The 25,650-nt window shown below is 41.6% G+C and overlaps 2 protein-coding genes across 4 annotated transcripts in view; both read left to right on the top strand.

Moving 5' to 3' along the window:
• LOC103123672 (zinc finger protein 709-like) overlaps positions 1 to 25,650 on the top strand; it is a 418,768-nt gene that overhangs the window by 259,839 nt on the left and 133,279 nt on the right. The gene's annotated exons all lie outside the window — the stretch shown is intronic.
• Positions 1,550 to 25,650, top strand: part of LOC107523148 (zinc finger protein 14-like) — a 156,889-nt gene continuing 132,788 nt past the window's right edge. Inside the window, exon 1 of the mRNA XM_060182116.1 lies at positions 1,550 to 1,642. Within this exon, the coding sequence (XP_060038099.1) occupies positions 1,628 to 1,642 (15 nt within the window). The 5' untranslated portion in view covers positions 1,550 to 1,627. The remainder of the gene's footprint in view (positions 1,643 to 25,650) is intronic.

The raw sequence follows: 25,650 nt of genomic DNA, 5'->3' as shown, positions 1-25,650 counted from the left end.
GATTAGGATCAATGAGAATAAGAAACCCAGAATGAGAGGAGAATAGGATACTTATTAGGTATAAATGTTCTTGGGAAAGGAGGACTCTAACAATCTTTAGAATTTGAAGAAAAACTACTAAGTCCCTACTTCCCAGACTGTTCTGGTTTTCATTCTGAGTATCACTGTTTTCCAGTCTGTTTTTTCTTCAATTATTATTATTATATTTTTATTTTTTATATTTATTTATAATTTCTATTTATTTATTTTTTAATTTATTTTTTATTGATAAAAAGGAAACATTGACTAAACCAAACCATAGGATAAGAGGGGTACAACTTCACACAATTCCCACCACCAGTATTCCATATCCCATCCCCTCCCCTGATAGCTTTCCTATTCTCTAACCCTCTGGGAGTATGGACCCAAGGCCATTGATGCAGACGGTAGATCTGGCTTCTGTAACTGCTTCCCCACTGAACATGGGCGTGTATAAATATTGTTGATTGTAAACCCCATTGATCTACAAGGGTACAGGGGTCATATAGGCTCCTAAGCTGAATATGGGACCCAGATCACAACAAATTATTTTATTTTTCTTACCAGAGCATTATTCAGCTCTGGCTATGATGGTGCTGTCAGTTAAATTTGTTACTTTTGGTGCCTCAGGCATGAACATCTTTTCTTTTTTTTTAATGGTAGGATTGATCTTTCACACAATCTTTTAAAAAAATATCTTTATGTATTTGATAGAGTCAGCCAGAAATCTAGAGTGAAGGGGGTGATAGAGAGAGAGACAGAGAAAGACACCTGCATCCCTACTTCACCACTCATGAAAGCTTTCCCCTGTATATGGGACCCAGGGTTTTGAACCTGGCTCATTAAGCATTGTGTACTCAATCCGGTGTGCCACCACCCAGACGCCATGAAGGTCTTTTTGTATGTAATGTCACTGTTTTAGTGTTGATCTGCGCGGTATTAACGTAAAACCTGAGTTAAGTTGGAAGACTCTTAGACATTATGCTCGAATTTTGTCCATGCTTTTGTCAAAGGAGAACGTAGAGGTTCTGAATGAAACATGTCAGTAAAATGTGTTGCCTTTTGGAAGGATCTGATATGCAGGATAAGTAGCCCCCAATGGGCTTGTCTTTGTTCCTGGATCTCTTCTCTTGACATTGAAATGCTAGGGTATTGGGCCTTCTATGCATTACAGTGTCATCCCTGTAGGTGCAGTGCAAAGAGGCCTTGCTGGTGGATTAAAATCATAGTCTCCGGGAGTCGGGCTGTAGCGCAGCGGGTTAAGCGCAGGTGGCGCAAAGCACAAGGACCGGCATAAGGATCTCGGTTGGAACCCCGGCTCCCCACCTGCAGGGGAGTCGCTTCACAGGCGGTGAAGCAGGTCTGCAGGTGTCTTATCTTTCTCTCCTCCTCTCTGTCTTCCCCTCCTCTCTCCATTTCTCTCTGTCCTATCCAACAACGACAACAACAATAATAACTACAACAATAAAACAACAAGGGCAACAAAAGGGAATAAATAAATAATTTTTTAAAAATGTAAATCATTAAAAAAAAAATCATAGTCTCTAACTCCTGCTGTGATTTCTCTTCATTTTCTGGCCTGAAAGGAAATTGAGAGAAAGAGGAAGAAATGGCAGTTTCTCAGGTAACTGACACGTCCCACTTCTGATTCTGTCTTTTTTTCTCTTGAGTAAGTTCTATTTTAATTTATAAATGTTATTGACGTTTATTTCATTGCTTTTGATTTGCCCACATTCCCCTTTTTTTTCCTTTCCTCCAGCATATTTCTCTTTCTGCCGACTCTTAAAAGACTTTTTTTTTCCATGGTCCGGGACGTGGCGCTGTGGATAAAGGCTTGACTCTCAAGTGTGAGGTCCTGAGTTCAAGCCCCGGCAGCACATGTACCAGAGTGATATCTGGTTCTTTTTCTCTCTCTCTCCTCCTATCTTTCTCATCAATCAATCAATAAATAAAATCTTTTAAAAAAACCTTATTTTTCCACCACGGATAATCAGTGTCTGCATATTGTCACCAGTCTTTGCTACCATGATATATAGATACAGATATAGATAGATATGAAAGAGAGGAGGGAGGGGGATAAAGTTAAGAGGAAATTATTACTGCCAGGAGTCAGCCCTGGCCACAGTTATTAAGGTCCTCTGAAGGAAGGGGAGTTGGCCAAATGAATGAGAGACATGTCAACTGCTTCAAGTGCAGGAGAGAGGCACCTCTGGCCTCTGTAGAGCTTTATTTTTTAAACAATTTTTGCCCAGCTATAGTTGACATCATATAAGATTGTTTTCATTAACATCAAGGATACAGGTGATATCATGCATGACTATTTTCATTAACATCAAGAATAACCTTAAACAGCATTATTATATTATAGATATATATTCCCTAGAAAGCTCCCTAGGTCTGAGGCATCCTAATCTTCCCTTGAAAGTTTCCTAGGTCTGGGGTAGCCTTAAACTACCTTTAATGTTTCCTGGGTGGGATAGTCTAAATCTTCCCTTGAAAGTTTCCTTAGTCTGGAGTAGTCTATATTCTCCCTTGAAAGTTCCCTTGAAATGACCATCTGTATTTTGACCATCTCCCTGTTCTGACCTTCTGTATTAATAAACATTTTTCCCTAGACTAAATCTAGTAGCTTTTCTTCTTAACCCATTCTAGGATGGATACCCATTCTTGGATGGGTCTAACTAGATCACATAAACCAAGTCTTTTGTAATATCTAATGAGCTGTCTACCTAAAGAAATCTTCTGCTGTAGGGAGTTGGCCGGTTGCACAGCGGGTTAAGCACATGTGGCGCAAAGTGCAAGGAACGGCATAAGGATCCCGGTTTGAGCCCCCCCCCCCCCCCCCGGCTCCCCACCTGCAGGGGAGTCACTTCACAGGCGATGAAGCAAGTCTGCAGGTGTCTCTATCTTTCTCTCCACCTTGTCTTCCCCTCCTCTCTCCATTTCTCTCTGTCCTATCCAATGATGATGACATCAGTAACTAAAAGAACAACAAGGCCAACAAAAGGGAAAATAAATAAATATAAAAACATTAAAGATAAGAATTATTAAAAAAAAAAAGAAATCTGTTGTCAAATAAGCACACACTATGGGGCTCTCTTCTGGCTGACCTTTGTATATATGAGAGTTCACTAACTTTTAGCTATATGAAAGTTTACTAACTTCTTTTTTTTTAGATATTTATTTTATTTATTTATTCCCTTTTGTTGCCCTTGTTGTTTTATTGTTGTAGTTATTATTGTTGTTGTCGTTGTTGGATAGGACAGAGAGAAATGGAGAGAGGAGGGGAAGACAGAGAGGAGGAGAGAAAGATAGACACCTGCAGACCTGCTTCACCGCCTGTGAAGCGACTTCCCTGCAGGTGGGAGCCGGGGTTCGAACCGGGATCCTTATGCTGATCCTTGTGCTTTGCGCCACCTGTGCTTAACCCACTGCGCTACAGCCCGACTCCCAGTTTACTAACTTCTACCCATATATCCTAACATTAGCTATTAAGCTACACAACCTCTATATTCATCATAGATGCCTATTAGTGGAAGCTAATAGCAGGTCTGTGGATGTGGGTAAGCAATAGGGCCTCTTTATATTTAGGTGAAGACCAGTCTGTCACTCACACTATAAGCCACCCATAGTTCTGGCTTTTGGTCTGCATTCAGCTAATTGAGTAGCTGTAGTGATAACAAGCAACTCTTTTTCTAAAACCCTTTCAATGGGTACAGCAGCTTCTGCTCGTAGGCCATTTTTGGTCTTATTACACTCACTGCCATAATTGTTGTTACTGTGTACTTGCCCTGGGGATCTCTTTTTATTGTCCTTGGGTAATACCTCTGTATTTTCAATATAGCCAATAAGTCCTCAAATTACCAATGTAAGGATGAATAGCTTCAGTTTAGTCTTAGGACTCCTCGCTTTGCAGTTAGTCCTAGCCTGCTGGGGGCTGTGCCATACAGCAGGCCTGACTTGCCTCCACCATTTTTTTCCTTAATATTTTATTTACTTATTAATGAAAAAGATAGGAGAGAGAGAGAGAGAGAGAGAGAGAGAGAGAACCAGATATCACTCTGGTATATATGCTGATGGGGATTGAACTAAGGACCCCATGCTTGAGAGTCAAGTGCCTTAGCCACTGCACTACCTCCCTGACCATGCCTCCACCATTTTTATTGTCCTGAGATAATACTTGTGTATTTTCAATATAACAAGTAGGTCTTCAAATTATCAATGTAATTGGAAACAGGAGGATGGATACCTTCAGTTTAGTCCAGGACTTTCCACTTTTCAGTCAGTCCTAGTCTGCTGGAGACTATGCCATTCAGCAGGCCTGACTCTGCCTCTGCCAATTACAGCAGTGTTCCTTCATTTATTCAGCTTCCCCTGCAGTTGTTGGGGAGATGAGACTTGAGCCTGAAATCTCAGAGGAACATTCTAGCCTGCACTCATTTCAAGACCAGTCTTCCTCAAGTGGCAAAGTAGGGTGACTCTGCCTTTCTTCAGACAGTAGGGCAGTCCCTGCCATTGCTGCTTTTGTGGGGGCAAGTTCCTGCAAAACCCCACAAGAGGGCTCCTGATGGTAATGACCTGTGATGGTGAAGAGGGGGATCTCTTAGAGGTCTAGGCCCATCATATGTATGTGGAAATGCACACTGGGAATCTGATATGTCTTGGAACTCCACCTCCACAGAGCCCTAGTTCACTAGCGATAGACAGAAATGGGATGCAGGTATGGATTGACCTGTCATGACTGGTCCCATGAATATATGTTGTAGACAGAGACAAAAGGTAAGAGACTGATGGAGACCACAGCACCAAACCTTCCTTCAGTTTCCAAACAGCTGGGCTTGAATCTAGTCATGCACCTGGTGAAGGTTAGGGTAACATGAGTGAATATATTACAGAAGACTTACAAAGCCAATATACCTCTGTAACCACCTAGACTGTGTTCTTACTCAAGTCCTTCCTACTCAGTGGCATCCCAGTCCTCAAATGTCACATGGAGAGCTAGTAAGCTCTGCATCAGTGACTCATGCATGAAAATTAACTGAGAATGTGGCTGATCATATATTGGCTCCACAAAGTAGGGCCTCCCTACATAGAACACCAAGAAATTGATGTCGTTTGGTACCATTACTCATAGGTGTGAAAAATTGAAAGTGTTGTCCTTTTATTTTCTCAACATTGTTTCCCAAGGCATTGCCTTGCACAAATGTCATTTCACCTTTCTGGGCTCCTTGTTCATGCAGAGACACCACTGCTCTTGAGCTTTCTCCCACCCATATGCTGCCAGGCTTGAACATGCACATTATCCATGTCAAGGCACAATCTCAAAATGATGAAATGTCTCTTTGGCCCTTTCTTTTTAATTTTTTCATTAATTTATTTTTAATAGTGATTTACTATTGACTTAAATGGTTATATAGTTACTAGGGGCAAAATTTCACACTGTTCCCACCACCAGAGTTCTATATCCCCATTTCCTCCACTGGAAACTACAGTGATTCTTCCAAGGTCACAGACATGGGTTGACTGTTATATATATATATCCCCTGATTTTTTTTTTTTTGGTTCTGCCTTCTCTTTTTTCCTTTTTTAAATTTTTTTTTAGTATTTATTCCTTTTTGTTGTCTTTGCTCTTTTATTGTTGTAGTTATTATTGTTGTTGTCATTGTTGGATAGGACAGAGAGAAATGGAGAGAGGAGGGGAAGACAGAGAGGGGGAGAGAAAGATAGACACCTGCAGACCTGCTTCACCGCCTGTGAAGCGACTCCCCTGCAGGTGGGGAGCCCAGGGCTTGAACCTGGATCCTTAGGTCGGTCCTTGTGCTTCGCGCCACCTGCGCTTAACCCGCTGTGATACCGCCCGACTCCCCAGACTTCTATATTCCCATTTCCTCCATTGGAAACAGCAGTGGTTCTTCTAAGTCCCAGATATGAGTTGACTGTTTTTTCTGTAACTATCTACATACATACATACATACACACACACACACATATATGTATATATTTCCTCAATTTTTTTCCTATGGTCCTGCCTTCTCTTTTTTTTTTTTATTAATTTTTTTTTATATTTATTTATTCCCTTTTGTTGCCCTTGTTGTTTTATTGTTGTAGTTATTATTGTTGTTGTCGTTGTTGGATAGGACAGAGAGAAATGGAGAGAGGAGGGGAAGACAGAGAGGGGAGAGAAAGATAGACACCTGCAGACCTGCTTCACCGCCTGTGAAGCGACTCCCCTGCAGGTGGGGAGCCGGGGTTCAAACCGGGATCCTTATGCTGGTCCTTGTGCTTTGCGCCACCTGCGCTTAACCCGCTGCGCTACAGCCCGACTCCCCTGCCTTCTCTTTTTTTCTAAGTCTCAACTACACCTACTACTACTTCTGAATACCCTTAGTGTTTTCTTTTTTTTTTAATTAATTTATTTATTTAAGAAAGGAGACTAACAAAATCATAGGATTGGGGGGGTACAACTCCACACAATTCCCGCCAACCAATCTCCATATCCCATTCCCTCCCCAATAGCTTTCCCATTCTCTATCCCTCTGGGAGCATGGACCCAGGGTCATTGTGGGTTGCAGAAGGTGGGAGGTCTGGCTTCTGTAATTGCTTCCCCGCTGAACATGGGTGTTGACTGGTCGATCCATACTCCCAGTCTGCCTCTCTCTTTCCCTAGTAGGTTGGGGCTCTGAGGAAGTGGTGCTCCAGTACACATTGATGGGGTCGTCTGTCCAGGGAAGTCTGGTCAGCATCCGGAACCTGGTGGCTGAAAAGAGAGTTAACATACAAAGCCAAACAAATTGTTGAACAATCATGAACTCAAAGGCTGGAATAGTGGAGATGAAGTGTTGGGGGGGGTCTTAGTGTTTTCTTCTTTTCTTTCAGTATCCTGATAGAATTGGGTTCCAGAGCCCTCTGTTTACCTTCCGTTAGTAATATTGTAATATATTATATATATAATATATAATATATGTTATATATATAATATTGTAATATATTAGTGATATACTCTGCGAGTATAGACCAAACGTCTTCTTTTTGAGTTGTAGAAGGTTGGAGTTCTGCCTTCTGTAATTGCTCCTTGTGGAACATAGGCATTGGCAGTTTTTGATCCATATCCCCAGCCTCTTCCTATCTTTCCATGGCAGGGGTAGGGCTCTGGAAAGGTAAGGTTCTGGGGCACATTGGTGAGGTTGGTTATGCAGGGGACTCAAAATGGAATCATAGTAGCACCTGCAACTTGGTGTCTGAATGGTAGTAAGTTATATAGCAGGAAAAAATGTCTAATAAATGGAAATGAGAAAGTAGGACTATAGTATATGAGAATAGGGATCTCAAAGTGTAAAGAAGCTAGGAAGTCTATTTTAGGTATGTTTATAGGGGACCAGTACTTCTGTGATTTTTTACTTGAGCTTGATAGCTAACATAGAGATGGACTGAAAATACTGTTTTTGAAGACAGTGTCAGAGTTAAGAATAAAACTCCCCATTGTATTTATAGGGTTGATCCAAGGATTCCCTTACTAGTAGTGCTCTCCTTTTATCTAATATTGCTCATTTTATTTTATTTATTTATTTTATTATTTGGGGAGTAATTTAATCTTTTTCATAAACACATGCTACTAATTTAGGATCCAATCCTGGACAGTAGGTGTGTACATTTATTTGGACATGATCCTGTGGTGACAGAATCTTGTGTCTCACATTTACTGAGCTACCATCTGGTCTCCAAAGGGTTTTTGTTCCTTTCTTTCAATATTCATTAACTTCTTGAGAGAAAGAGGTCTCAGAATTCCTTTCAGCTCTAAAACCAGGGGATGATTGGAATTTAACCTAAAGCCTTTGATCCTTCAAGCCTAAAATTCTGGTATATCTTCTCACAGTCCCCAGTCTTTCTCATTAAAGCAAAATAAATGCCCATTTTATCTATTACGTATTAATAATAATTTCACATATCAGAGAAATAGGGAGGAAGGGAGGGAGAGAGATTGAGATAGACCCCATAACACCATTTTGGTACATGTTTGGGATCAAATGATAAAGTTTAGGCTCTCAAAGGCAATGATCTACAAATTGAGTAGTTTCCCTATTCAGGTTTTCTTATTTGTAAAATTCCAGTTTGTTACACTAATCCTAGAAATAAGAGAATTAGGAAACATTTCAATCCATAGAACATACTTTACCATAAATGACGACCTGAAGACAATTTTCCCAGCCACCATGTGAGAGTGCTATGCATAGGCAAATAACTTCACAGGTGGCTAAGTGGTTCTGTAATGTCTCTAGTACTTTCTTTATCTCTGTATTTTCCCCCTCTTTCTTTCTCCATCTCTTCCTCCCTCCCTCCCTGCTGTCTCTCTCTCTCTCCAGATATATATGGAAAAAGAAATATAGTTTGATAATTCTCTTTTTTAAAAAAAATATTTTATTTATTTATTTATTCCTTTTTGTTGCCCTTGTTTTATTGTTGTAGTTATTATTGTTGTCATCGTTGTTGAATAGGACAGAGAGATGGAGAGATGAAGGGAAGACGGGGAGAGAAAGATACTTGCAGACCTGCTGCACCCCTCGTGAAGTGACTCCTCTGCAGGTGGGTAGCCAGGGCTTGAACCAGGATCCTTACACCCGTCCTTGCGATTTGTGCCACCTGCACTTAACCGGCTATGCTACAGCCCAATTCCCTGACAGTTCTCTTATGGAGCTAGAACCTTGAGGCTGTTCTTACAATAAGCAGTTCTCTCTCTTTACTCCAGTCCCAGTAAGATGACTGACTTATTTGAAGAAGAGAATGTATTTGGAAAGTCAACATATTATCATACAAAGAACATTAATGTTTGAGGTTCTACTATCCTAAATTCCATCTCCAGCACCACCAGAAACCAGAGCTGAGCAGTGTTCTGTCTCCCCCTGTATATCTTTTTCACTAATACATAAATGTAATTGTAAACATAATATGGTCCATGGCCAGCAAAATAGCTCCCTCAAAGTATTAGCTGCTTTGCCATATTCATAGTCATCATTTGAGCCAAGCCCCACCACATTGGAGCTTCAGTGCTGGGGTGTCTTTCCTGTTTCTCTTTTTCTACCTAAAAAAAGATACCATGAATCAGGAAAGCCTCAGAGATAAAGACATGAACAGAAAAACAAATTAATTGTTCACTGGATCCTCTCCCAGACCTGACTCTGTTCTATTCGGGCCTGTTTCTCCAGTCTCTCAAGAGCAATGAACAGTAGCATCACTGTGTCACATGCCATACCATGGACTGGACTCAGGAGCTCATGCTAGAAAATCCAAAGCTGTAATCACTGTAGCAATCATTGTATCACCTTCTGTGATGTGAGATATTTGATGACCAAGTCACCAAAGATATGTTTGGAGATGAGACAATCATCAGCTTCATAAAGTAAAAACTGAATGGCTAATCAGCTATCAGTATGAAGTGTTTTCTCATACAACTACAATGCATATAATTTAGTGCTCAGTGACCCATGAAGATGTTACTGTGATATTCAGTCAAGAGGAGTGGGCACTATTAAATCCTTCAGAGAAGAAACTCTACAGAGATGTGATGTGGGAAACCATTGTAAACTTCGTCTTAATAGGTAATTATAATATTCATTAATTTGTCAAGTAGAAGGCCAATATTTTTTTGTCCACCAATGTGAATGGAGCCACTGTTAAGTGAAGAGGGTGTGATTGTGATTATGACTAATGATGAATCAAAAATCCAGTGTAATTTTATAATTTCTAATATTTTTGTATTTTTAGACAAATTACAAGGGGACCATTCTACAAAAGAGCAGCATAACCACCAAGGAAGTAAACAAAGGTTTGAGTCACAGTCATCATAAAAAATACTGGTTGATCACACATGTTACAGTGCACAAGGACCCAGGTTCCAACCCCTGTACCCACCTGCAGGGAGAAAGCTTCACAAGTGGTGAAGCAGGGCTGCAGTTATCTCTTTGTCTCTCTCCCTTTCTGTCTCCTCCTTCCCTCTCAATTTCTGGCTGTCTCTATTCAATAAGTAAATAAAGATAATAAAAAAAATTTTTTTAAGTTTCAACACAAAGATAAAACTTGCTATTAAAAAAGATAGTTCAATTAAATACAGAACACTTATAAATATATGATTGGTCATGGCTTAATGAATTTATGTGTTATATAAACAAATTTAGTATTTACCTATTTTTTCATAGAGTTTTTAAAATTTTTATCTGTGAGAGCCTTTTAGTTTATTTTTTGGTCATTGTCAGTATAAAATTTTAAGTCAAGTGTATTGATAAATTCTGTGGCTTTGTTATATATGATAATGGCCTGCATTTTCATTTAAAAATTGAGTTTTGTTTTTATTTGTTAGAAATCTCATTAAATGTTTCTCACTGCTTTACAGTAATATAGTCAAAATCACTGAAGCCAAAGGAAGAAATCAAGATGGTGAAAAATCGCAAGAATGTGAAGTAGACAGCAAAGTGTTCACTTACTCTAGTTATCTTCAAAAGCAGAAAATAATTCCCACTGTAGAGAAATCTTATGAATGTAAACAATGCAGTAAAACATTCAGTTCTTCTCGTTATCTTCGAAGACATGAAAGAGCCCACAATGGAGAGAAACCCTATGAGTGTAAACAATGTACTAAAACATTCATATTTTCCTCTTCTCTTTGGAACCATAAATTGACTCAGAGTGGAGATAAACCCTATGAATGTAAACAACGTCATAAAGCATTTAGATTCTACAGTTCTCTTAAGACTCATGAAAGAATTCACAGTGGTGAAAAGTCCTATGGATGTAAACAATGTAGTAAAACATTCAATCAGTTATCTAATCTTCGAATACATGAAAGAATTCACACTGGAGGAAAAACCCTATGAATGTAAACAATGTACTAAAACCTTCAGATTTTCCTGTTCTCTTCGGAACCATGAAGTGACTCACAGTGGAGAAAAACCTTATAAATGTACACAATGTAATAAAAACATTCAGAGATTCTAGTTCTTTTAGGACACATGAAAGATCTTACAGTGGAGAGAAACCTTATGAATGTACACAATGTAGTAAAACATTCAGTTGTTCCAGTTATTGTCGGAGACATGAAAGAACTTACAATAGAGAGAAACCTTATGAATGTGAACAAAGTAGTAAAACCCCAGAATGTCTCTCTACTCTTCAGGTATATGAAAGAAGGCACAGTGGAGAGAAACCCTATGAATGTAAACAATACAGTCAAGCTTTCCATGATTTCACTACTAACTGAGCATATGAAAATAGGCACCATGTCAATGAGAGTCAATTTAGTAATCTTTGAACAAATGAATTGCTGACAGTGCAGAGAAATTGTAATGAAATTTTAAATGATTAGAGATTACAGTTTGAAATACACAAGTGAACACATACCTGGGACTATTATATGAATGTAAGGAATTTAAGCACCATCGCCCCAGACAATAATTTGTCTGCATATCCAATGGCAGGCTCAAGCAAAAACTAGTAAAGTTAAGAGCCCCTTGGAATATACCTAAAATAGATGTACTGTCTTTCTCCAAAATTGAGACCCCAAATCTTCATCCGCTATATTTTTGCCTTTAGGTTCACTATTAGTCATCAATTTGTTCTGCATCATATCTTAACTCTTTTTCAGCCACCAGGTTCTGATTGCTAGCATGAGGCTAAACGGACTTCCCTGGGCAGTTGACCCCAGCAATATGTCCTGGAGCTCCTCTTCCCCAGAGACCTGCTCCACTAGGGAAAGAAAGAGGCATGCTGTGAGTATGAATTGACCTGCCAACACTTATGTTCACCGGGAAGAAGCAATTACAGAAGCCAGATGTTCCACCTTATTCACCTCATATTGATCCTGGGTCCATGCTTCCAGATGGATAAAGAATAGGAAAGCTTTCAAGGGAGGGTATGGGATATGGAGTTCTAGTGGTGGGAATTGTTTGGAATTGCACCTCTCTTATCCCATGGTCTCAGCCATGTTTCCATTTTATAAATAAAATTTATTTTAGAATAGTTAATTCCCTTAATCTTAGCAACTTATACAAATCAAATCTATTAATTTAAAATATTCAATCTTGCCATATTCTCTATTGCTTAAAAATGAATTAACTGGGGGTCCGGCAGTGGCACAGTGGGTTAAGCGCACGTGGTGCAAAGCACAAGGACTGGTGTAAGGATCCCGGTTCGAGCCCCCGGCTTCCCACCTGCAGGAGAGTCACTTCACAGGCGATGAAGCAGGTCTGCAGGTGTCTATCTTTCTCTCCCCCTCTCTCCATTTCTCTCTGTCCTATCCAACAACAAACAACATCAACAATGGTAATAATAATAACCACAACAAGGCTACAACAACAAGGGCAACAAAAGGGGGAAAAAAATGGCCTCTAGCAGCCTCTAGGATTCATGGTGCAGGCACCGAGCCCAGCAATAACCCTGGAGGAAATAAATAAATAAAAATAAAAAATAAATAAATAAAATTTAAAAAATGAATTAACTGAAAAACTCTGATTCTAAGAGTCTGGCAGTAGTGCAGCAGGTTAAGTGAATGTGACAAGGACTGTCATAAGGAGTCCAGTTTGAGCCCTCGGCTCCCCACCTGCAGGGGAGTTGCTTCACAGGTAGTGAAGCAGGGCTGCTGGTATCTTTCTCCCCTCTCTGTCTTCCCCTCCTCTCTCCATTTCTCTCTGTCCTATCTAACAACAACAATGACATCAATAACAACAACAATAATAACTAAAATAACACTAAAATACAACAAGGGCAACAAAAGGAAAAATAAGTAAACATTTAAAAAAATAAAAAAAAACAACTCTTGATTCTGTTGTTACATCATGAGGTCCATGATTTGGTGTCTAAACAACATCCTTATAGTGCTGCAATATTCACCTGCTCCAGTACCAGAAGCTCCGTGCCAGGAACCTCAGCTACATTTTTGGTTTTTATTTATTTATTTATTTTTGAATAGAGAAATTGAATGGGGAGATGGATATATAGAGGGAGAGAGACTGAGAGACATCTGCTTTACCACTCATGAAACTTTTCCAATGCGGGTGGGGACCAAGGGCTTGAACCTGGGTTCTTGCAGTGAACCTGGGTTCACTGTAGTGTGAGAAATGAACCAGGTGTGCCACTGCCTGGCCCCATAAGCTATAATATTGAAAAATGAAACAGCTCCCAAAAGATTGGATACTTTCTTATTAATGCCACAAAGCCCTTCAACTCCGATTGTGAAAAGAATCTACAAAACCACTTAATTCGGGGGTTAGGTGGTGGTGATGCACCAGGTTAAGTGCACATAATACAGAGCTCCAGGACCCACACTAGGATCCCAGTATCCATCCAACCTAGAAACAAGATTCAGCCCTCCTCAGCCCTCCTCCAAAAATATCCAGTCAAAACCAGAGATTTCCAAGTGACAGGATTGCTGTCCTATCAGCTTTTATAAAGGTTGTGTCTGGTGAACAATTAAAAAGAGAAATGGCAGGCAAACCTTTCTCTCCAATGGCCTTCTAGAAGTTTTAGCGTTTAGCAACCTACACTTTGGGGGTCTGGCAGTGGGACATGTGGTTACCGTAATGTAGAATAAGGAAGCTGGTTCCTTGTTTCCTTCTTCCTTTCTTTCTTTCTTCCTTCCTTTCTTTTTTAAAAAAGATTTTTATTTATTTATGAGAAAGATAGGAAGAGAGAGAAAGAACCAGACATCACCCTGGCACATGTGCTGCCAGGAATGAACTCAGGACCTCATGCTGGGGAAGCTTTATCACTGTGCCACCTCCTGGACCCCACGTTTCCTTATTTTCTTCACTGTGACTGTATAGTTGGTGGGATCTGCTCTTCTTCTCATCCACCCTGTAACCCTGTTTTTTCTTTTTCTTTTATTTTTTAATATATATTTATTTATTCCCTTTTGTTGCCCTTGTTGTTTTATTGTTGTAGTTGTTAGTGTTGTTATTGATGTTGTTAGATAGGACAGAGAAATTGAGAGAGGAGAGGAAGACAGAGAGGGCGGAGAGAAACATGGACACCCGCAGAAATACTTCACCGCTTGTGAAGTGACTCCCCTGCAGGTGGGGAGCCAGGGGCTCCAATCAGGACCCTTATGCTGGTCCTGGAACTTTATGCTACGTGAGCTTAACCCGCTGCGCTACCGACCGACTCCCATTAATTTTTATTTTTTAGGTTTATTTACTTTATTTCATAGGACAGAGGGAAATTGAGATGGGAAGGGAAGATAATGGAAAGAGACAGCTAGGGGCCAGGTGGTGTCTAACCTGGTTAAATACACACATTACACCGCACAAGGACGCAGGTTCAAGCCCCTGTTCTTCACCTGTAGGGGAAAATTACATGAGTGGTGAAGCAGGGCTACAGGTGTCTCTGTCTCTCTCCCTCTATCTTTCCCTCCCCTCTCAATTTCTCTGTGTCTATCCAATAATAAATAAATATAGAAGAAAAATAAGGAAAGAGACAACTATAGCAGTGCTGTACTGTTTCTGAAACTTACCACCAGCAGGTGGGACTGGGAGCTAAACCCAGGCACTTGCACATGGTAACCTGTGCACTAAACCAGGTGTGACACCACCTTGTCCTGCTGCTGATGTTCTTACTCCTGTTCTGAGCTTAGTCAAAGCTTGGAGTGAATGGGAGGGTTCAGGTCCTGGATCATGATGGCAGAGGAAGACTTAGTGGGGATTGAATTTTTATGTGGAAAACTGGGAAATGCTATGCATGTACAAACTACTGTATTTACTGTCAACTCTAAAGCATGAATTCCCCAATGAAGAGATTTTTGAAACAGTGTTCATAAAGGTATAGTAGTGTAGAGTTCAGAGTTATGACAATGTGGGATTCTGTTCATGACTGATAGTCAGATTTTTAAAATAAAATATTTATTTATTCCCTTTTGTTGCCCTTGTTTTTTTATTGTTGTAGTTATTATTGTTTTTGTTATTGATATCATCACTGTTGGATAGGACAGAGAGAAATGGAGAGAGGAGGGGAAGACAGAAAGGGGGAGAGAAAGCCTGATTCCCTGATAGTCAGATTTAATGCAATTTTATGCAATGTGTAAAAGCCAGAGGACTTTAAATGTCAGTGATCAAATGTGTTAGCCCTGGATGCAGTGCTTGTGAAGCGACTCCCCTGCAGGTGGGGTCCAGGGACTCAAACCGGAATCCTTATTCTGTTCCTTGTGTTTTGTGCCCTCCCCCCACGCCCCATTTCATATGTATGCTATCCTTCATTTGTAGCTAGGATTTGAGGAAAATCAGTCTATTTTAATTTGTTAATAGTGATTTGACAGTGTTACCAAGTTATAGTATTTCAGGGGTATACTTTCTCAACCACACATGCTTCTAGTCTATATTCCACATATGAGAGAAGTAATCTTGCTCTTATTCTTCAAATTCCTATTTCAGTTAGTGTTCCACACACACTTAATTTGAGAATTAGATTAAGCAGAAAGACTGTCAGGCTGCAGAGTGTGGTTTACACGCTGCACAGCCAGCAGCACCAAGTCCCAATGGTGTGGGGTCATAGCGCTGCACCTCACAAGGCCAAGCAGCAGTGAATAGAGCCAGCAGGAGTCAGCCAACTGGATGAGGAAGCTGGTGGGAGTGTGACATTCCTGTCACTTTGCAATCTCTGGTTTTGATTGGGTCTGAACATTGTCCAGTCAGAAGTGTAGTTGTCTGTGTGATAAGGACTTCAACTATTTAGATTCTGACACAGCAAACATAGACCAATCTGGGCAGCAGGTGGACGGTGCTGCAAATTCAAAGAAGACACTTGAGAAAGTAAGGCAGTCTGGTGCTAGGTCTTGTGCTTCTGGCTACCCCGGTTTTTTCTCTACTTTTGTCTCTGTGCGGCTCTCATCTCCTGCTGATTGGGACCTTGAGGAAGAGTCTCCAGTAAGTTCAGCACTGGATGGGATATCGTGAGTGTGGCTCATCATGGCTTAGATTGGGAGGGGTTGCTGGAGACTTGCTACAATATTCCGGGATGCAGCTGCGTGTCTGGGTTCCTCCTCCCCATCAGTCTATCCTCTCTGCCATACAGGGAGGCAGGATTCCCCTTGACCTGCTTTGATAATTGTTTGTTTTCTTTTCTTTTTCTTTTTGAAGCGTAGGAATGGGAGCTACGGAACACAGTGTGCTCTTTGGTCAGTGCATGGGATCACCATTCATTTTCCTTTTCTTCTTCTTCTTCTTCTTCTTCTTATTCTTATTCTTATTCTTATTCTTCCTCTTCTTTTCTTCTTTTTCTTCTTCTCCTTCTTCTTCCTCTTCTCTTCTTCTTCTCCTTCTTTTTCTTCTTTTTCTTCTTCTTCTTCTTCTTCTCCTTCTTCTTTTCCTTCTTCTTCTACTACTACTTCTTCTTCTTCCTCTCATTCTTCTCCTCCTCCTCTTCCTTCTTCTTCTTCTCCTTCTTCTTTTCCTTCTTCTCCTTCTCCTTCTCCTTCTTCTCCTTCTACTACTTCTTCTTCTCCTTCTCCTTCTTCTCCTTCTACTACTTCTTCCTCTTCCTCTTCTTCTTCTTCTTCTTCTTCTCCTTCTCCTTCTCCTTCTTCTTCATCTTCTTTTTCTTCACCATTCATTTCCCTTTTCTTCTTCTTCCTCTTCCTCTTCCTCTTGCTCTTCCTCCTCCTCCTCCTCTCCAGGTGGATGGGTGCAGAGTTCCAGGGTCCAGTCCCTTTCTCTACTGAGGGTCCTGGGATCTGGACCCAGGTTCTTAGGTTGGAAGAGGAAGGAAGGACTTGCTACCCCAGACAAGAAGGACAGATTCCAGAACCAGCCTGTTTGTCAGCACCTTGCAGCTTCCAAACTGAGTCCATTGCAGCTGTGATTGTTCTGCCTTCTTAGTATCAGGGGTTTCAATAGATAGAAAGTATTGTAGGGCGGAGGTAGATAGCCTGCCATTATGCAAAGAGATTCTCTTGCTGGAGACTCCAAAGTACCAGATTTTGTTGTTGTTGTTGTTATTCTTTTTCATTTTTCTTATTCTTTCTTCCTTTTTAAAAAAATATTTATTTATTCCCTTTGATACCCTTGCTGTTTTATTGTTGTAGTCATTATTCATGTCATTGTTGGATAGCACAAAGAAAAATCGAGAGAAGAGGGGGAGAGAAAGATAGACACCTGCAGACCTGCTTCACTACCTGTGAAGGGACTCCCCTGCAGGTGGGGAGCCGGGGGCTTGAACCGGAATCCTTAAGCAGGTCCTTGCACTTTGCGCTATGTGTGCAACCTGCTCTGCTACCGCCCAACATCCCCCATTTTTATTTTTTATAGTGATAGATTTTAGATTTCTGTTGTCTGTTAAATCATCCTGGAGCTGTTGCATTTTGTTTTTATTCAATTTATTCTGGCACTAGCAGTGAATCTAACAGAATTGTACCAGGATTGACCTGTCTCTTACTAACTTTGATGGGGAAACATAAGCAGTTTCCCACCTTAAAGTGAAGGGCATTCAAAGAGGACCTAAAAGTGTTCACACAATTACAGTGGCACGAGTGCAGTATGAAGAAATTGAGATTGTGGGATTCTGCTGATATACTGGTCCCAGCTTGGAATCAGAATTTATTTGTTTTACTTTTTAAATGTCCTTATTTTAGTATAGCAGTTTTCAGTTCTAACTTTTGATAGTCAAGACTGAACCAGAGAATTGGGAGTCTCACACTTGAAAGTTATTTGTATATCCACTGTCATATTTTTTAGAATAGATTTGAAAATATTTATTTTTCCTTTATTGTTGCCCTTGTTTTTTTGTTGTTTTAGTTATTGTTGTTGTTGTTATAGATGTTGTTGTTGGATAGGACAGAGAAATGGAGAGAGAAAGGGAAGACAGAGAGGGGGAGAGAAAGACAGACACCTGCAGACCTGTTGACTACCTGTGAAGCGACTCCCCTGCAGGTGGGGAGCCAGGGTCAGGAACCGGGATCCTTACACCCATCCTTGCGCTTTGTGCCACATGCGCTTAACACTCTGCGCTACCGCCCGACTCCCTAAAAAATATCTTTATTGGCACCCCCTGTTATACCTTCAACTAACCTTCAATTAAGCTGGATATGGAATGGCGAGTTACCAAACAGTGCGCTCTGGGACTCTGAACAAATTTGTAATTCATGATAGCTTCAATTTCCTGTGACACCCTGAAGACATGAAAATAGACATCAGAAAACAGAAATATTTATTTTAAAAATCGAAATGTTTGGAAGCTTTAGCACAGCTTTGCTTTTCTGAAGGACACCTGTCTTCTAGCTCTGCCTTTTTCCGTTTGTGTTCATGATGGATATGAACATGATTTTCTTTGTGTACAAAATTAAAACAAAATCAATGAAGACAAAAAATATTTTTATTGGTTGATTTTGGATGGAGTCAGACAGAAACTGGGAGGTTAGTGGGAGACAGAGAGAGACAGAGAGATACACATGGAATGCTGCTGTTCCGGTCTTGTTGCATAACCATTATGCTATTTACCCCATCCAGAAAGGAGATTTTCAGTAGATCACCTATCAATGCATTTTATTTTCCCCCAAGACTATCATTCTAGTTATCCCTCTCCCCCCTTTTTTTTTATTCCTATTTAATATGTATGCTAGCCTTCATGTGTAGCTAGGATTTGAGGAAAATCAGTCTATTTTAATTTGTTACTAGTGATTTGACAGTGTTACAGAATTATAATATTTCAGGGGTATACTTTCTCACCCACACATGCTTCTAGTCTTCTGTATTCCACATATGAGAGAGAGAAGTAATCTCGCTCTTATTCTTAAAATTCTTGTTTCAGTTAGTGTTCCACGCACACTTAAGTTGAGACTTGGATTAAGCAGAAAGACTGTCAGGCAGTTTAGCAGAGTTGAGCGCAGGCTTTGGTTGACATGACTGGCTTCCTTGCAGCTCTTCCATGTAGGAGTCAGTCTGCCCTGCCAGCCCCCACAGGAGGGGGTTGGGGGATGGCCCCAGGTTGCTGCTTCCTCCATTAGCACTGAGTCTAGTTCAGTGGCAGCCTGTCCACTTTTCAAAGCACCAACCTCATCTCTGTGTTCCATTCTGTCCCAGCTTCAGGTAGCCTGCATTAAACCCCATCTCCCAGAGCTTCCTGTGTAACACTGCTGATACCCACAGTTCAGTTCCATTTACTATTATTATCCATTCATGTTTGCCTGTGAAGTCACCTACAGAGAGCAGAGCAGAGCAGGGCTCAGCATGCACACGGTGCCGGCATGCAGCCCGCAGGGCAGCAGAGGCCGCAGCGCTCCAGGAGCCAGGCTGTGAGCAGGCTGCAGAGTGCGGGTTACACGCTGCACAGCCCGCAGCACCAAGTGCCCAGGGTGCGGGGTCACAGCGCTGCCCCTCCCATGGCCAAGCAGCAGCGAACAGAGCGAGCAGGAGTCAGCCAACTGGATGAGGAAGCTGGTGGAAGTGTTTTTAACTGCTGAAGCTTCTCTAGCGCTAGTCAAGGAAGAGGTTCCTCTGCCATTTCTTGCTTTAACTGTTCTGCAGGCAGGCACACCCTCTATAGAGGTTGAGGGCAGCATTCCTGTCACTTCGCAATCTCTGGTTTTGATTGGGTCTGAACATTGTCTAATCAGAAGTGTAGCTGTCTGTGTGATAAGGGCTTCAACCAACTAGATTCTGAAGCAGCAGTCATCGACCAATCTGGGCGGCAGGTGGGCGGTGCTGCAAATCGAAAGAAGACCCTTGAGGAAGTAAGGCAGTCTAGCGCTAGGTCTTGTGCTTCTGGCTCCCCCGGCTTTTTCTCTACTTTTGTCTCTGTGCGGCTCTCATCTCCTGCTGATTTGGGTCTTGGGGAAGAGTCTTCAGCAAGTTCAGCGCTAATGGGATATCGTGAGTGTGGCTCATCGGGGCTTAGATTGGGAGGGGTTGCTGGAGACTTGCTAGAATATTCCGGGATGCAGCCGCGTGTCTGGGCTCCTCCTCCCCATCAATCTATCATCTCCGTACACGGAGGCAGGATTCCCCTTGACCTGCTTTGATAGTTTTTTGTTTTCCTTTTTTTGGTCGTGTAGGAGTTGGATCTACGGAACACAGTGTGGTCTTTGGTCAGTGCATGGGATCACCATTAATTTCTCTTCTTCTTCTACTTCTTCTTCTTCTTCCTCTTCTTCTTCTTCTTCTTCTTCTTCTTCTTCTTCTTCTTCTTCTTCTTCTTCTTCTTCTTCCTCTTCTTCTTCTTCTTCTTCTTCTTCTCCTCCTCCTCCTCCTCCTCCTCCTCCTCCTCCTCCTCCTCCTCCTCCTCCTCCTCCTCCTCCTCCTCCTCCTCCTCCTCCTCCTCCTTCTCCTCCTCCTCCTTCTCCTCCTCCTTCTGTTTGGTCAGGGCATGAGATCACCATTCATTTCCATTCTTCTTCTTCTTCTTCTTCTTCTTCTTCTTCTTCTTCTTCTTCTTCTTCTTCTTCTTCTTCTTCTTCCTCCTCCTCCTCCTCCTCCTCCTCCTCCTCCTCCTCCTCCTCCTCCTCCTCCTCCTCCTCCTCCTCCTCCTCTCCTGTGGATGGGTGCAGAGTTCCAGGGCCCAGTCCCTTTCTCTACTTAGGGTCCCGGGATCTGGACCCAGGTTCTTAACCCAGGTTGGAAGAGCAAGGAAGGACTTGATACCCCAGACATGTACAGATTCAAGAACCAGCCTGTTTTGTCAGCACCTTGCAGCTTCCAATTGAGTCTATTGCAGCTGTGATTGTTCTGCCTTCTTAGTGTCAGGGGTTTCAAAAGATATAATGTGTTTCAGGGTGGAGGTAGGTAGCCCTGCCGTTATGCAAAAAGATTCTCCTGGCGGAGACTCCAAAGTCCCATATTTTTAAAATTCTTTTTGATTTTTCTTTTTTTTTCTTAATATTTCTTTATTCCCTTTTGATGCCCTTGCTGTTTTATTGTTGTCATTATTGATGTCGTCGTTGTTGGGTAGGACAGAGAGAAATGGAGAGAAGAAGGAAAGAGAGAGATGGGGAGAGAAAGACACCTGCAGACCTGCTTCACTACCTGTGAAGCGACTCCCCTGCAGGTGGGGAGCCAGGGGCTCGAACGGGATCCTTAAACCGGTCCTTGTGCTTTGCACCGCGTGGGCTTAACCCGCTCAGCTACCACCCAACTTCCCCATTTTTATTTTTCGTGGTGATAGATTTTAGATTTCTGTTGTCTGTTAAATCATCCTGGAGCTGTTGCATTTTGTTTTTATTCAATTTATTCTGGCCTTAGCGGTGAATCTAACAGAATTGTACCAGGATTGCTCTGTCTCCTACTAAGCTTTATGGGGAAACATAAGCAGTTTCCCACCTTAATGTGAAGGGCATGAAGAGATGGCTGAAAAGTGTTTACACAATTACAGTGGCGCCAGTGTAGTGTGAAGAAATTGAGATTGTGGGATTCTGCTGATATACTGGTCCCAGCTTGGAATCAGAATTTATTTGTTTTACTTTTTAAATGTTCTTATTTTAGTATAGCATTTTTCAGTTCTAACTTTTGATAGTCAAGACTGAACCAGAGAGTTGGGAGTCTCACACTTGAAAGTTATTTGTATATCCACTGTCATATTTTTTAGAATAGATTTGAAAATATTTATTTTTCCTTTATTGTTGCCCTTGTTTTTTTGTTGTTTTAGTTATTGTTGTTGTTGTTATAGATGTTGTTGTTGTTGGATAGGACAGAGAAATGAAGAGAGGTAGGGAAGGCAGAGAGGGGGAGAGAAAGACAGACACCTCAGACCTGCTTCACGTCCTGTGAAACGACTCCCCTGCAGGTAGGGAGCCATGGGCTCGAACCGGGATCCTTACAGCAGTCCTTGTGCTTTGCGCCACATGCACTTAACCCTCTGCGCTGCTGCCCGACTCCCTAAAAAAATGTTTTTTGGCACCCCCTTGTAATACCTCTTCCTAGCCAAGCTAGATGGCGAGTTACCAAACACAATGGGCTCTGGGACTCCGAACAAAATTGTAATTCATGGTAGATTCAGTTTCCTGTGACACCCTGAAGACATGAAAGTAGACATCAGAAAACAGAAATATTTATTTCAAAAATTGAAATGTTTGGAAGCTTTAGCACAGCTTTGCTTTTCTGAAGGACACCTGTCTTCTAGCTCTGCCTTTTTCCGTTTGTGTTCATGATGGATATGAACATGATTTTCTTTGTGTACAAAAATTGAAATAAAGTCAGTGAAGACAAAATATTTTTATTGGTTGATTTTGGATGGAGTCAGACAGAAACTGGGAGGTTAGTGGGAGACAGAGAGAGACAGAGAGATACACATGGAATGCTGCTATTCCGGTTTTGTTGCATAACCATTATGCTATTTACCCCATCCAGAAAGGAGATTTTCAGTAGATCACCTATCAATGCATTTTATTTTCCCCCAAGACTATCATTCTAGTTATCCCTCTCCCCCCTTTTTTTTTTATTCCTATTTAATATGTATGCTAGCCTTCATGTGTAGCTAGGATTTGAGGAAAATCAGTCTATTTTAATTTGTTACTAGTGATTTGACAGTGTCACAGAATTATAATATTTCAGGGGTATACTTTCTCACCCACACATGCTTCTAGTCTTCTATATTCCACATATGAGAGAGAGAAGTAATCTTGCTCTTATTCTTCAAATTCTTGTTTCAGTTAGTGTTCCACGCACACTTAAGTTGAGACTTAGATTAAGCAGAAAGACTGTCAGGCAGTTTAGCAGAGTTGAGCGCAGGCTTTGGTTGACATGACTGGCTTTCTTGCAGCTCTTCCATGTAGGAGTCAGTCTGCCCTGCCAGCCCGAACAGGAGGGGGTTGGGGAATGGCCCCAGGTTGCTGCTCCCTCCATTAGCACTGAGTCTAGTTCAGTGGCAGCCTGTCTACTTTTCAAAGCACCAACCTCATCTCTGTGTTCCATTCTGTCCCAGCTTCAGGTAGCCTACGTTAAACCCCATCTCCCAGAGTTTCCTGTGCAACACTGCTGATACCTATAGTTCCAGTACCATTTTCTATTATATCCACTCATGTTTGCCTGTGCAGTCACCTACAGAGAGCAGAGCAGAGCAGAGCAGGGCTCAGCATGTGCAGGGTGCCGGCATGCAGCCTGCAGGGCAGCAGAGGCCACAGTGCTCCAGGAGCTCCAGGAGCCAGGCTGTGAGCAGGCTGCAGAGTCAGTTTATACTCTGCACAACCAGCAACACCAAGTCCCCAGAATGTGGGGTCACAGCGCTGCACCTCACATAGCAACCAGCGGGGAATAGAGTGAGCAGGAGTCAGCCAACTGGATGAGGAAGCTGGTGGGAGTGTTTTTAACTGCTGAAGCTTCTCTAGCACTAGTCAAGGAAGAGGTTCATCTGCCATTTCTTGCCTTAACTGTTCTGCAGGCAGGCACACCCTCTATAGAGGTTGATAGGGCAGCATTCCTGTCACTTCTTAATCTCTGTGTTTCATTCAGTCTGAATATTGTCCAATCAGAAGTGTAGTTGTCTGTGTGACAAAGGCCTCAACGCGTTACATTCTGAAGCAGCAATCAGAGCAATCTGGGTGGCAGGTGGGCGGTGCTGCAAATTGAAAGAAGACACGCCAGGAGGTAAGCCAGAAGAGAATGAATGGAGACATCATTCTGGCACCTGTGCTGCCAGCATCGAACTCAGGACCTCCTGCTTGAGGGTCCAAAGCTTTTCTCTGTGCCACCTCCTGGGCCACATAACTAAAGTTTTAAAATATTTTTATTTTTTATTTATCAGTGCAATATTCAATTCTGGTTTATGATGCTGCAGGAGATTGAACCTGGAATTCTGGAGCTTCAATAAGGACATTCTCTTTGCAGAACCCTTATGCTATCTACCCCTGCACTTCACCCCCTTTTTTTTTTAGTGAGGTAAATATTTATTTCTTTATTTTTTATTTTTTTTACTTTATGGGGGCATTAATGGTTCCCAGTCAACAGTAAAGTACAGTTGTTTGTATATGTTTAACATTTCTTATTTTTACACATAGCAGTCTACCCCCCTGTGCTCCTCTGCTATCATGCTCCAGCACCTGAACAGCACCGCCCAACCCAGAGTCTTTTACTTTCGTGCAATACACCAACTCCAATAGTGTTTTCCATTCTGTTCTTCATTTTCAACTTCAGGCTATGAGTGAGATCATCCTCCTTTTTCTGACTTATTTCACTTAACATGATTCCTTCAAACTGCATCCAAGATGAGGTGAATAAGGTGAAATCACCATTTTTAATAGCTAAGTGGTATATATACTACAACTTACTCAACAATACAACCTCCACTAGGTCCTCTGCCATCCTGTTCCAGGACCTAAATTCTAGTACCCTGCCCCACCCACCCCAGAGTCTTTTTAAAAAAATATTTGTTTATTCCCTTTTGTTGCCCTTGTTGTTTTTTTATTGTTGTAGTTATTCTTGTTTTCGTTGTTGTTGCATAGGACAGAGACAAAAGGAGATGAAGACAGAGGTGTGAGAGAAAGACAGACACCAGCAGACCTGCTTCACCACCTGTGAAGCGACTCCCCTGTAGGTGGGGAGCCAGGGACTGGAACCAGGATCCTTATGCTGGTCCTTATGCATTGAGCTACCTGCACTTAACCTGCTGTACTACTGCCTGACTCCTCCACCCCAGAGTCTTTTACTTTGGTGCAGTACACCAACTGCAATCCAAATTCTGTTTAGTGTTTTCTCTTCTGATCTTGTTTTTCAACTTCTGCCTGTGAATGGGATCATCTTGTATTCATCCTTCTCTTTCTGACTCATTGCACTTAACATGATTTCTTCAAGCTCTATCCAAGATGGGCTGAAAATGTTGACATCACCACTTTTACTCTGAAAATATTGAATAGTTCTAGTTTATCAATCTTTTCATTTAGTTCCCTTGTTTCTTTGTTGATTTTCTTCCTGGATGACCTGTCAAGTTGAGAGAGTGGGTGTTTAACCCCTACTATTACTGTGTTGCTGTTAATATATTGCTGTAGCTCTTTCACTAGATATTTGATGTATTTAAATGGCTTATCCTTGAGAGCATAGATGTTGATAATCAATAAATCCTCTTGACTGATTTATCCTCTGAGCACTAAATAATGTCCATCCCTATCTTAAAATTTTTTTTTTTATTTTAAGGTCTATCATATCAGATATGAGCATAACTGTTCCTGCCTTTTGTGTGTGTGTGTGTGTGTGTGTGTGTGTGTGTGTTCCATTGGCTTCTATGGTAGTTTTCCATCCTTTCACTTTGAGTCTGTGTTTGTCTTATTGAGTTAGGTGGGATTCCTGCAGATAACATATTGTTGGGTTGTGTTTTCTGATCCATCTTCCTACTTTGTGCCTTTTTTTTTTAGCTATTTATTTTTTTATATAATTTATTTTTTATTTAAGAAAGGATAAATTAACAAAACCATAGGGTAGGAGGGGTACAACTCCACACAATTCCCACCACCCAATCTCCATATCCCATCCCCTCCCCTGATAGCTTTCCCACTCTCTATCCCTCTGGGAGCATGGACCCAGGGTTGTTGTGGGTTGCAGAAGGTGGAAGGTCTGGCTTCTGTAATTGCTTCCCCGCTCAACATGGATGTTGACTGGTCGGTCCATACTCCCAATCTACCTCTCTCTTTCCCTAGTAGGGTGGGTCTCTGGGGAAGCGGAGCTCCAGGGCACATTGGTGGGG

This window comes from Erinaceus europaeus, chromosome 23 (genome assembly GCF_950295315.1).
Source record: "Erinaceus europaeus chromosome 23, mEriEur2.1, whole genome shotgun sequence".
Classification (NCBI taxonomy): Eukaryota; Metazoa; Chordata; class Mammalia; order Eulipotyphla; family Erinaceidae; genus Erinaceus; species Erinaceus europaeus.
This window is presented reverse-complemented; position numbering and strand designations above follow the sequence as displayed.